The 12,134-nt window shown below is 58.6% G+C and overlaps 1 protein-coding gene across 7 annotated transcripts; it reads left to right on the forward strand.

Annotated features, from left to right (window-relative positions):
- Positions 1 to 251: 251 nt before the first annotated feature.
- Puf60 (poly(U) binding splicing factor 60) lies at positions 252 to 11,745 on the forward strand. 7 transcript variants are annotated; one of them, XM_005316076.5, is made up of 12 exons: positions 253 to 408; positions 4,041 to 4,124; positions 6,355 to 6,450; positions 6,563 to 6,652; positions 7,522 to 7,572; positions 9,611 to 9,772; positions 9,856 to 9,948; positions 10,087 to 10,300; positions 10,381 to 10,571; positions 10,680 to 10,815; positions 10,978 to 11,213; positions 11,297 to 11,745. In XM_005316076.5, the coding sequence occupies exons 1-12, from the start codon at positions 385 to 387 to the stop codon at positions 11,594 to 11,596; spliced, it is 1,677 nt and encodes a 558-aa protein (XP_005316133.1). In that variant the 5' UTR covers positions 253 to 384; the 3' UTR covers positions 11,597 to 11,745. The 7 variants fall into 7 exon arrangements, with proteins under 7 accessions (XP_005316136.1, XP_005316133.1, XP_005316134.1 ...); XM_005316077.5 differs by having other exon boundaries at positions 262 to 408; positions 4,044 to 4,124; XM_040293513.2 differs by lacking the exon at positions 253 to 408 and adding an exon at positions 705 to 845.
- The last annotated feature ends 389 nt before the right edge of the window (positions 11,746 to 12,134 follow it).

A 12,134-nucleotide genomic window follows, 5' to 3' on the forward strand; every position in this document is an offset into this window, starting at 1 on the left:
AAACGATGCTTCTCAAAATCAGTGCGGCCTCAGCTGTCCACGCAGACTCCCTCGGCGCGGGGGTGGACGGACCGCTCTTTCCCCCGCCACCTCCCGGAGAGTAAGCGGACGCTGGTGCAGTTTGCAGCAGGCAGAGGGTGAGTGGCCGAGCCGGGCGTGACGCAAGCCTCGCGCAGCGGACGGCCTCTCCCCGCCCGCTCCTACAGCGAGCCCCGCCCGTCTCGAGGCGTTCACTGTTTCTCGCCTCCCGGAAGCGCGATCCTCCCTCCACGTCGCAGGCACAAGGTCGTTATCGCGAGAGTTTCTAAGCCGGCGCCTAGATCGCGCGAGACTGCGGAAGAAGCGGGAGCGTGTGGCGCGCGCGGCGGCCGCGACGGACGCAAGATGGCGACGGCGACCATAGCTCTCGTAAGTGAGCCCCCCACGGCCGCGGGCGGCCCTCGACTGTTGGGAGCGGGTCTTCGGCCTGGCCAGTGCGCGGAGGGTCCCCGGAGACGCGGCGGTCTCCCCAGGCCCGGCGCGGAGCCCCTGCGGCCGTGGGGCGCGCGGAGCGGGGGCGGGGCGGGGCGGGCGCGCGCCGGCGGCGGGCCCGCGGCTGCAGCTTCCGGCCCGTGGACTCCAGCTTCCGGCGGCGCGGCTGGTGGGCCGGCCCGGCACCGGCCTTGGGTCGCTGGCGCGCAGTGCGCCCGCGGTCCCGGCGTCCGCTCCCCGCCTGCGCAAGTGCGCCCCGGCGCGGGGGAGCGGGAGGGCGGGCCTCGGCTTCCGCCGGTGCTCTGCAGGGAAGCGCGGCCGAGGAGGACGTCCTCCCTCGGTCGCACGTCTCCGGGCAGTCGCTCTGTCCCACGGTGTGTGGGAGTCTTTGGAGCACAGTGAGGAACCAGGCAGAGGCAGTGACCGCCTCGGTCCGCGGTCTGGTGGCATCAGTGACCGCCTACCCCCCGGTGCCTGGTGCTGGGCGGCCGAGTGGGCGCTCAGAGGAGCCCCTCCCTGCTCGGCTCTGCCCGCCTCCGCCGGCGCAGAGGGTGCAGGAAGCGTTAGTGTAGAGGGAGAGCCCTGTGCACAACACCACGACACCGCAGCCCGTCCTTCTTCCCACTTGGCTTAAGCTGCACTCCGCTCCTGGACCCTTTCCCTCTGCACTTCACCCCTTTGTTACCTGCTATTCCCCCCCAGTCTACACCCGGAGGGATGGGTTAGGGTCTGTTTGAGGAGGCACCTTGGTCGGATCCATAAGATCAGGGAGTGCAGGGGTCTGCCATTGACAGGCTCTGAGCTGAAAGTTGGGGCAGAAATTGTAGGATGCCTCAGCGTGTGAGGTATAACCCAGTGTGTGAACCTTACATCTTGGATAACTTTCTACCCTGCCTTGCTTTTCTTGAAGCCATATGAACAAATGAAGCCAGAGGGTTGAGGACTTGATGCTTGTCCTTGGGCAGCAGTGCAAGTTGATGGCAAAGGAGAGGGAGGCTCTGAGACAAGGATTAGATACCTGGGAAGCTGTAAGAGAGTGAATGGCTCAGCTCAGGGGGACTTAGGGGTGAGCTGGGGTTCAGCTCTATTATGGTGCAATGGGAAACAGGTAGTGTCATTGTTGAGATGGACATGGGCAGCAAACTGGGGTTTTCAGTGGGGTGTTTGTTACCTTTGAAATCTCCCAGGCTTTCGACAGCAAGCTCTGGAGGTCTGACACGTTTCTCTTTTAATCTTGTTTTTTTTTTTTTTTTTTGTGTGTGTGTGTGTGTTTGGTGTAGATGATTGAACTCAGGGCCTTTAAGCCCACTCTTCCACTGAGCTGCACCCCCATTCCCCGCTGTGCAGGCTAGGCACAGTTAGAGCCTGTTCTCACTGTCATGGTGCTTCAGCTTTTGTGGGAGGACGAATGGAGCTGCTGAAATGGGCTGATACAGATGGGGTAGGGAAGGATGCAGAAGAGTCTCATCTCTTTGGACTTTCTGCTGCCTTGTGTTGCAGAAACAGGTCAGCAGCCCCTTTCCAACAAGGCTCATTTTTATTGCATTGTCTGACTTATTGTTTCAATCTTCCCTTCTCTGCTGCCAGACCTGCTTCAACTTGGGGTTCATCACCTTGGGTTTTTTCTCGATTCCTGGTGAACAGTCATCTTCTCACAAAGGACCTCCTTGGTTGCTATAGCTTAATATGCCTCATACTTTTCATCTTGTGTTTTATTTTTTTCCTTAGTGTTCCTTACTACAGAAATCATCTTAGATGTTAACTGCATGTTATTTGTCAGCACCTGACCACAAGACTCCAGAGTTGTTTTTCTCTCCTCTGTTGTGGTGCTCAGCACTGAGTCTTGTCACATAGTGAGCAGCATGGTTCCATATGAAGGGACCTGAATAGATGGCAGATAGCCTTCTCTAGCCAGCCCCACTCTAGGTGTCTGACCCTGATACTGTTAATAATGCTAATTGCTGCAACCTGTGGCTTTCTTGCCATGTGCAGGGACTGGCTACCTAAAATACTTCATTTCAGAGAGAGACAGTAAATCTTCATGGCAACCCTAGAAGAGAACATTCCCTTTTACAACTAGGACCTAAGGCCTAGATACGTTATGTTGTTTGTCCTAAGTCACTTAAATTTTTTGTCCTGTAATGGAAATAGTTTGTTCTGGGCAGAACTGGTGTTTGCACCCCAAAGAAGGGACTTCCTGTCCTTCAAGGTACTATTGCCTGATGCTGGGGAACATTATGTCTTCAAAGCATGCCATTTTCATTGCCAGAGGGTGACAGCATATGACTAGATACGATGATAAGTGATGATTTTCTTCACACTTTTTTTAGTGATTGGTTAGAATAGAACTCTATAGACTCAATATGATTAAAAGCTTCATTTTTCCATGAATGGGATGAATAGGGTGGGAGGTCCTGTGGAATATCTCCCACTGGACTGAATTTTTCCAGGAAGTCTCATGTGAGCTGTGTCCTGCTCTCCACAGTGTCCTGGTCCACACGTTGGTTGGTGTAATTTGGGGGAGCAGGAAGTTTTACGGTGCCGAGGTTTACCTGTTTACAGATGTCTCGGGCTGCACCTGCAGAAATGGCTTCTGCTCTGTGGGGGGGAATGTCGGAGGGCCCTCTTTTGGTTCTCTGGGGTGCTGTTTCTGAGCAGCAGTGGGACTGAGCTGGTCAGTGGAGCATTGGAAGCAGCTCCAGGCAAGGTGGGGTGTGGGGCTAGGTTGGCCAAAGTGTTGGGGCCCCTTGGCCAGGTCTTCCCAGTGGGCCAGCTGTGTTCTTCCCACACCTTTAGAAGCCTGAGGATCTGAGTAGTGTGCCTTGGATGAGTCATCTGGCCTCTGGTTCTGTCTATGCGTGGCTCCAGGGTGGGCATAGCCATCCCTTCTTGTTCTTGAGCCGGGATCAGGGAGGGGTGCATTCTACCTTATTCCTGCTGCACAGCCTCTAGGAACATGTGAAGGCTCTTTTCCAAGTTCTTCCATCCCCACAATACTGCCCACCTCCTGTCTGCCCTTGCCATCCATAGGACATGGCAGTTGCTGTTCTCTCTGGGTGTGGGTCCAAGCTCCCAGTTGCCCTTGGACAGAGTGCTGTTGGGGAGGGAGGCTTGGGCTTGACCAGAGCCTGTGAAAGGACCAGGACTGATGCTAAGCTGAGGGCTGTCCACATGTGTACAGGCTGCTGCCTCAGGAGGAAGGTGGTCACCTTGTCTTCCAGCCTGGCCCAGTCTGTCAGCAGGAGAGGGTAGTTTTCTTTGGCATGGGACAGGAGCACCACTTGCTCTCTACCTTTTCCTCCCTGTCCATTCGTGGGGACTTGCTGCCATTCAGGTCTGCCCCAGGATGCTCTGCTTTTTGCCAGGATCTGGGCAGCTGTAGGTGTGATCGTGGGTTAAGGAGTGGGCTGTGTAAGTGGGGGTAGTTCTGGGACTATTCAGGGGCCCAGCTGAAGCTGGACCCTTCCTGTGCCCTTGAATAGCCTTCCTTGCTCAGCCCTTCACTTGGGAAGAGGAGAGGGCCTGGTAGAGTGTGACTTTCAGTTACAGCGTCTCCTTCCTGCCTGCAGCAGGTCAATGGCCAACAAGGAGGGGGGTCCGAGCCAGCAGCGGCGGCAGTGGTGGCAGCGGGAGACAAATGGAAACCTCCACAGGTACTGATCTCAAGCATCCTCTCCCTCAGGCACACCTGTCTGCCTGCCTACCCTCCTGCCTGCCTACCCGCCTGCCTGCATGTCCCTGGGGCCAGAGAGGCCTGGCTAGGGCAGGTGGGGAGAAGCCCAGGGATCCTTCCCTGCCTTCTGAGCAGACATCGTCTGCAAGACTGTGGCCCATCCCTGAGCCTCTCCTGATTCCTCCCCACCCTGTTTCTGGCCTGGCTTCTCTCCTATGGGTCTGTCCTGCCTCAAGCCCCGGTCAGGGCCTGGCAGTGGGCTGGCTGGGCAGGGGCATTGGGTACTGCTCTTCAGCTGTGCTTGCTCCTTGCTGCCAACTTGGTGCAGAAGGGGGTAGACTTTCTGTTGCAAGACAGGCAATGTTTTGTTTAGAGCCAGAAGTACAGATTTTCATTTTAGTTTTGTTTTTATTTAGACAACAAAACAACATACAAAGTCAAAGCACAAGTGTGGGAATCCAGCCCCCACCTTCTCTGCATCCCAGGCTCAGGGTGGGTGAAAACAGGTCTTGTCCTGCTCTAGTAAAATGACCCATGGGAGCAAGCCCTCTGGGAAGTGGAGCTGGGCTCTGTTGTCACTGGGTGACAGGTTCTTTGTGCCTGTCTGTGGCAGTACCTGCCACCAGAGGGTTCTGGCAGGCCTCTTGGGCCTAGTCCCTCCTCCTGGCCCCCAGGCACCCTCAGGAGTGGGACAGGGGTGTGGTGTGTCGCCTAGACCCTGGGAAGCTTTGGGTCTGAAGCTCCAACCCCAGCTGCTGTCCAGCAGCCATTGGTGGGTGGGAGAAGGGCCTTTTGTTCATCAAGACAAAGAGGAGATTGAAAAGTTTCTAGGGGGTGAGGGGAACTGGCATTGATTTCCATGGTGACAGCCTGCTCTAGCATTCCAGCTTCTGCTTGGGCCCTCTCCCACTAAGGAGGAATGGGCTTGGGGCCAGCTGGGAGGGCAAAGAAAGGCCTAGTATGAGCCATACTGCAGCCCACTCACTGCCAGACCTTGCTATATCCTGGGGTCTGCTTGCAGTTCTGGTTGCCCAGGAAGGCCTTCTAGCCTTCGTACCTGACCTTGGGCTAGAAACCCCACACTCAGGAGTCCAAGATGGGGGTCTTAGAGTTTGGGTCAGCTGAACCCTGCTGGCTTCCTTTGATCCCGAGCTGTCGCTCCCACTCATGGTCTGGATTCTTTTCTCTCTTTCCCTCTCAAGGCTGCTGGGAACTGTGTTGGTCTTTTGAGTTGGTAGGCAGGCAGGCATGCTCTGTCCACCCTCCATCCCCCAACCCCCGCTCTGCTGGCTATAGTGCTGGGCTTCTCTCCCTGCTTGGATGGCTATGTCCCCCTGCAAAAACTTGGAAGTGGATTTGACAAAAGGAATTGTAAACATGACCCTAAACATAATCCACTTAGGTTCGCAGCCTGCTGTGGCGAGCCCACCCCTGCCCAAGTGCCTCCTGGTTTGTTGACGTGGTTGGCTGGGTGCTGTCTCCCTGGGGCTGCTCTGTTCCTGGTTCTCCCAGGGGACTTAGCACATCGTGAAGTCTGATAGAGGCAGGCTGGAGCCCCCTTAGGGCTCATGAGGCCTGGGAGTGCCTAGACTCTGTGATATGTGCACAGGGCCTTGTTCGTAGGGCCAAGGATGAACATTGTCAGGAAGGAGGCCCTTTTTCTGTACTTGCTCCTTGGGTGGCCCCTGGAACTCGAAGCTGTGTCTGTGTCCATAACAGGGGCTGTGAACAATCTTAAAGAGGCCAGGATGCCAGGTGGCATAGGAGTAAGGAGTCCCTTGAAAATACCAGCCCCACTCCTCCTGCCCTGGAAAACAGCTAGCCTGGATCCCCTGCAGGAGGTGGGGTGGAAGCTCTGGGAGCAGTCTGGCAACAAGGGCTGGCTCCTTTCCTGTCACCCCCTACCTGCCTTGGTAGCTCCTAAGGAGTCTTCTGTGGTCTGGGCCTTAACTGCTCCAGGATGGTGCAAGGGCCCCCAGAGTACCCACTTGCCTCAGTCTATGTTCCACCCATGGGTCCTGGGGGAGAAAGGCCTAGGATGGGGACAGCAGAGTCAGAAGGGGGTCCTATATCCACGCAGTCAGTAGACAGCCTGGTGTTGGGCTGGTCCCTCCCTGGGAAGAGGCTGGGGAGATGGAGGGTGGGGTTCTGGGACCACATAAAGGAGACCTGAGACTGCTGCTACATGACTCCCTTGCTTCACCTTCTAGGGCACAGATTCCATCAAGATGGAGAATGGACAGAGTACAGCCGCCAAGCTGGGGCTGCCTCCCCTGACGCCTGAGCAGCAGGAGGCCCTCCAGAAGGTGAGCACCTTCCTCCTGGGCCTGTGGGCGTGGCTGCTGAGCCGGGTCAGTGGGGGCACACCATCTCCCTGCGGGCGGGCCCCCCAGTGCTCCTCACTGCTGTCTCTCGCAGGCCAAGAAGTATGCCATGGAACAGAGCATCAAGAGCGTGCTGGTGAAGCAGACCATCGCACACCAGCAGCAGCAGCTCACCAACCTGCAGGTGAGCCCCACCACTCTCCCTCCACCCCCATTTCACTGCCTCGGGGGCTGGCTCTGCTGGAGGCTGTCCTGCCCAGCCTGGGCCAGGAGGCCTCCACTGCCCCTCCCCATCACCTACACCATCTCCTCCTCCTCCTTCTCTTCCTCCTCCTGTGCCTGTGGCCATCCCCTAAAGGTGTTATGATTCTCATATTCTCAAGGACTCATTCTCAAGATCCCAGGGTCCTCCCTGAGGCACCAGCGGCCCAGCTTTTCTGCCTGTTGCTCACTATGGCCCCTTCTCACCTGCCTCCCTGCTCCTTCTCTGTAGCTCTGCCCCATTCACCCTTGGGGTCTCCCCCACACCCTTGTCCCCCAGGCTGTGCACAGCTATAGTGGCACTGTGTAGGGTATGTCCTCCCTACCCCCATGGTCAGGCCCCACCCTTCTGCATCCAGACCACCTGGGCTGGGACCCAGGACTGAGGGGACAGTCTAGGGGTGCCTCACTGGGCCATGCTCTAGACTAGAGGCTCTGCTTTCTGTGTGGGGCCAGTAGGTTCCTGGGCCTTGTGCCCTTCCCCTGCCCAGGCCAGTCCTCAGACATTCACGCTGCCAGGAAATGTCCTGGCTGTTCACCGTGCTCCATCAGTCCCTCTCCTCCCTCCCTCCCTTCCTTCTGCCCTGGTCAGTCCTGCTGCAAAGTCTGCAGGGCAGGGCACCTGGGGCTCTGCGGCCCCCCTGGGCAGGTGCCGTTGCAGTGTGGGAAGGCAGGCGGGCCTCCCTGGCAGGGCGGGGACTCCGGGCCTGGCCGCTGTCTGCGTGAGGTGTTGACGAGAGCGGGAGACTGCTCGGCTCCAACAGACTGAACTCTGTCTTTACTGTCTTTCAGATGGCAGCAGTGACAATGGGCTTTGGAGATCCTCTCTCACCTTTGCAATCGGTCAATAGAAATGCTCACTTCTTCCGGGGCTCATGTCCTTAGTCAGGGCTAGAGGGGGGCAGTGCAGCCCACTGCTGGGGACCTTGCTCCCCTGGCCGGCCCTGCCCGTCAGCTCTGGACGAGCACAGCAGAGCGCCAGGCATGGCGGGGCCAGTGGTGTGGGCACCCACCCCGGGACCGCCCCTGGGGAGGCCTCCATCTGCTCTGAGGGCCCGCCTTAAAACTAACCGGCCAGGTAACTGCGGAGGGCAGCCGCGGCAGCCAGCCAGGGAGGGTAGCTGCCGGTGCCAGGCTCGTCTGTGCCCTGCTGCCCCACGCAGGGTGCACCACGGGCCACCAGGTCGCCAGTCTCCAGGCTGCCTAGGCTCTTGGGTTGGGCTGAAGACCCTGAGGAGAGAGGGGTCCTAACTTGTGGCCCCATCAGACCCTGGAGGGAGGATGGAGGGGGGGTGGGGGGTGGGGGGATGAGTGAGTGAGAAAGGGAAGGGCAAAGATATGGGCCATGGGCCTGGGCTGTCAGCAAGGTCTAGAGGCCAAGGAGGAGGCAGAGGCCATAGCTGTGCGGGGCTGCAGCAAGCAGAGTCTTTTCCTGCCCCACAGGCAGTCTGAGGTGGCCAGACACAATCTGGGGAGGATCCTGAGGGGGAGATATGGCCCTTTCTCTGGGGGCCATTTGGAGGACTTGGGCCAATCCTGAGTGAGCTTCCCTCATTGGGGAGACACTGTGTGTCAGAAAGGCAGCTGTCGACCCTCTGAAGACACCTGGGCTATGGGGGTTGTGGTCAGGGAGAAAGCTGTTTGCCCACCTGTAGATGGGGAGTCCCACCTTGAAGGGGAGGCATGGCCCTTTCTTGGGGAACATAGGCCTGAGGGACAGATGGGGCTTCATCTTGATGTAAGCGGAAGCCTGGGGCCTATTTGTTGGGGAACCCAGTTTGAGGAGGGAAGAGTCAAGTTTTCAGAGACTTCCTAGTTTGAGGGAAGATAGTCCCAACCATGGGGAGTCCTGTGTTGGGCAGCTAGACTCTAAGGGAGGGGCCAGGTCTGTGCCAGGCTTTTTGACACAGATAGGAGTAAACTGGTCTCTGCTGGGGACCTTCACAAGGGCCAGGGGAGCCCTTGTTCGTGTTCAGGCAGGGTCCTGGGGCGTGTCTTCCTGTGGCCCACAGTGCTTGGCTCTGGAACTCCCTGCCTGGCACAGCTGTGAGGTGGCAGGGGAGAGATCCCCATTCTTGAGGGTTCAGGGAGGTTCCTCAACGCAGTGGCCCAACCCACCACCAAGGCTTGCCAGTTCCCCAGCTCCAGGGAGCCCCAAGGTTTCTCAGTTGGGTTCTCCGCTGCCTCATGACACTTCTGGGGACCAGGCCAGTGGCTCTTGCCTGTGCTCTTGTGACTCCAGGCGTAGGCTCTAGACCTCTTCAGAGGGGAGCGGGGCGTTGGGATGGGAAGAGTATAGGTCGCTGAGCCCCTGCCTGAGTTGGTCCCGCATGAGCGACTATTCCTCGTTCTCTCCAGGGAGCCCCCGTCTGGGCTCCTGAACTCCCCTGGGGTTTCTTCTGGGCAGTGGCTGCCCCGTCTTCTATCACCCTCTCTTCTGGCCTCCATGCCAGCCAGTCCCTCCAGCTTGGATGACTCCTCCTTCCCTTTTCTGTTGCAGTACTTGGCTGGGAAGGTGGGAGGATCTCCCAGCCCGGCCCGGGGTACCTGACCCTGGGACTGGAGGGTGAGCGTGGTGGGAGGGCGCAGAGCCCTGCCTCCTGGCCACCAGTCAGTTTTGCAGCTGCAGTCTGCCTGGGACTGGGCGGGCTGGGCTCGTCTGTGTACTGCTCTTGGGCCTGGCCTTCTTCAGGGTGGGGTCCTGCTGACCCCTGTGCCCTGACTTTAGGGGCCAAGCCTGCATCTTGCTGCTGGGTGGGGATCACTCCCCACCGCAGAGTTCATGGGGCAGGTGGGTGGGCCAGGAGGGGAGAGGGCTGCTAAGCCCCTTGCCTGCCTCCCTGACAAGCCAGTGGCTCTCTCTCCTTCTGTTCTGCTATAGATGGCAGCTCAGCGGCAGCGGGCACTGGCCATCATGTGCCGGGTCTACGTGGGCTCCATCTACTATGAGCTAGGGGAGGACACCATTCGCCAGGCCTTTGCCCCTTTTGGCCCCATCAAAAGCATTGACATGTCCTGGGATTCTGTCACCATGAAGCACAAGGTGAGCAGACTAGGTCTACCCCAGTTGCCTTGGCCTACCCTCCTTGGGGTTCTTCCAATCCTGATAGGGTATCCTGTGTCTAGGGCTTTGCCTTTGTGGAATATGAAGTCCCAGAAGCTGCACAGCTGGCCTTGGAGCAGATGAACTCAGTGATGCTGGGAGGCAGGAACATCAAGGTGAGGGTGTGGATGCAGGTGTTGGACTTTTGGGCCTCGAGAATGTTCTGTCTAGTCTCCTAGATGTGTCGAGCAACCTCACAGAAACCTGCTGTGACTAAGTCTGACAGGTGCTCTTGGTCCCTTTCCCTTCCCCAGGTGGGTAGGCCCAGCAACATAGGGCAGGCCCAGCCCATCATCGACCAGCTGGCTGAGGAGGCACGGGCCTTCAACCGTATCTACGTGGCCTCCGTGCACCAGGACCTCTCGGATGATGACATCAAGAGTGTGTTTGAAGCCTTTGGCAAGATCAAGTCTTGCACACTAGCCCGGGACCCCACAACTGGCAAGCACAAGGGCTACGGCTTCATTGGTGAGCTGGGGGTGCTGAGGAGAGGTGGGGGCCCACCTGGTGCTGGCCTGGCCCTTCTCACTGCTGCTCCTGCCCTGCAGAGTACGAGAAGGCCCAGTCGTCCCAGGATGCCGTGTCCTCCATGAACCTCTTTGATCTGGGTGGCCAGTACTTGAGGGTGGGCAAGGCCGTCACACCCCCCATGCCCCTGCTAACACCTGCCACCCCAGGAGGCCTTCCGCCTGCTGCCGCTGTGGCCGCAGCTGCAGCCACAGCCAAGATCACAGCTCAGGTGAGGGGATGGACAGGTGCTCTAGTCATGTGGGAGCCAGCTCTTGATATGGTCTTGGGTGGAGGTAGCCAGACTGGGGACCGAGTGTGGTTGCATTCTGGGTTGCAGGAAGCAGTGGCTGGAGCAGCTGTGTTGGGTACCTTGGCAACACCTGGACTGGTGTCCCCAGCACTGACCTTGGCTCAACCCCTGGGGGCTCTGCCCCAGGCTGTCATGGCTGCCCAGGCTCCTGGAGTCATCACAGGTGAGTCTGAGTAGGCCAAGGCTCTCCAGGCATTCCTGCCCCTCATTTCCAGGCTCTCTGCCTTCACCTGCCCAGGGTGGGCTGGCCATGGAGACCAACTCTGCTTCCTGCTAAGGTGGGGGTTGGGGGGATAGCTGCTGGACCTGGTTGGTTTTGCTGCAGGTGTGACCCCGGCCCGTCCTCCCATTCCGGTCACCATCCCCTCTGTGGGGGTGGTGAACCCCATCCTGGCTAGCCCCCCAACACTGGGTCTCCTGGAGCCCAAGAAGGAGAAGGAAGAGGAGGAGCTGTTTCCTGAGTCTGAACGGCCAGAGATGCTAAGTGAGCAGGAGCACATGAGCATCTCTGGCAGCAGTGCCCGCCACATGGTCATGCAGAAGCTGCTGCGCAAGCAGGAGGTGGGTGAACAGGCCCTGGGTTGGGATGTAGGGGTGGAGAACATCTAGGAAGGCCACAGTGCTCAGCTGTCTCCTCCCCACAGTCCACAGTGATGGTTCTCCGCAACATGGTGGATCCCAAGGACATCGATGATGACCTGGAAGGAGAGGTGACAGAGGAGTGTGGCAAGTTTGGTGCTGTCAACCGTGTCATCATCTACCAAGAGAAGCAGGGCGAAGAGGAGGATGCAGAAATAATTGTAAAGATTTTTGTGGAGTTTTCCATGGCCTCAGAGACTCACAAGGCCATCCAGGCCCTCAATGGGCGCTGGTTCGCTGGCCGCAAGGTGGTGGCTGAAGTGTATGACCAGGAGCGTTTTGATAACAGTGACCTGTCTGCGTGACCTTGGGCCAGTTTTCTGGACTTGCACTTGTTCCTTGTTTCCTCTGGGTTTTATAGTGATAAACAGTGGTGTCCCTGGGACCAGGCACTCGGTTCTGCTAAGCCCAACCTGTAGTGTGCATAAAGTGCAGATGCTGCTGGCCCTGAGCATCCCTGTGTCCAGTGGTCCCATGACCCAGCCTGGGTGGGTGGATGTGCAGCCCCCTGGCTTGGCAGGAATCTCCAGCGGAGAGGGCGTGCCTTCCGGTGGAGCTGGGGGCTGGCCTGTGCAAGTGGGCTGGGTGCCCTGCTGTGCTGTGTCCGTGGGAATGGGTTTGCCGCCATCGCCCACGCTCCTAGTGCTGGGGGAGTCCTAGACGCGGATCTCAAGCACTTAAATTCAGTGCCTCTTTTCCCGCGCAGCTCGTGTTTCTCGGGGTCGGGCCTACAGGTGCAAATGTCTCGCCGCCGCCGCGTCTCGCGCCTGGGCGGGCGGGGCGTCCCGGCAGGCTGTGCGTGCTGCCGCTACGGGTCCTCGTAGGCGCCGCAGGGCCTTCTGG

Source organism: Ictidomys tridecemlineatus, chromosome 7, assembly GCF_052094955.1.
Source record: "Ictidomys tridecemlineatus isolate mIctTri1 chromosome 7, mIctTri1.hap1, whole genome shotgun sequence".
Classification (NCBI taxonomy): Eukaryota; Metazoa; Chordata; class Mammalia; order Rodentia; family Sciuridae; genus Ictidomys; species Ictidomys tridecemlineatus.

Bases quoted from the DNA above. Each gene is read 5' to 3' on its own strand.
- Puf60 (XM_005316076.5), top strand. From the start codon at position 385: ATGGCGACGGCGACCATAGCTCTC. The intron at 409-4,040 runs GTAAGTGAGCCC...TCCTGCCTGCAG, and splicing joins CGACGGCGACCATAGCTCTC to CAGGTCAATGGCCAACAAGG. The intron at 11,214-11,296 runs GTGGGTGAACAG...TCCTCCCCACAG, and splicing joins AGCTGCTGCGCAAGCAGGAG to TCCACAGTGATGGTTCTCCG.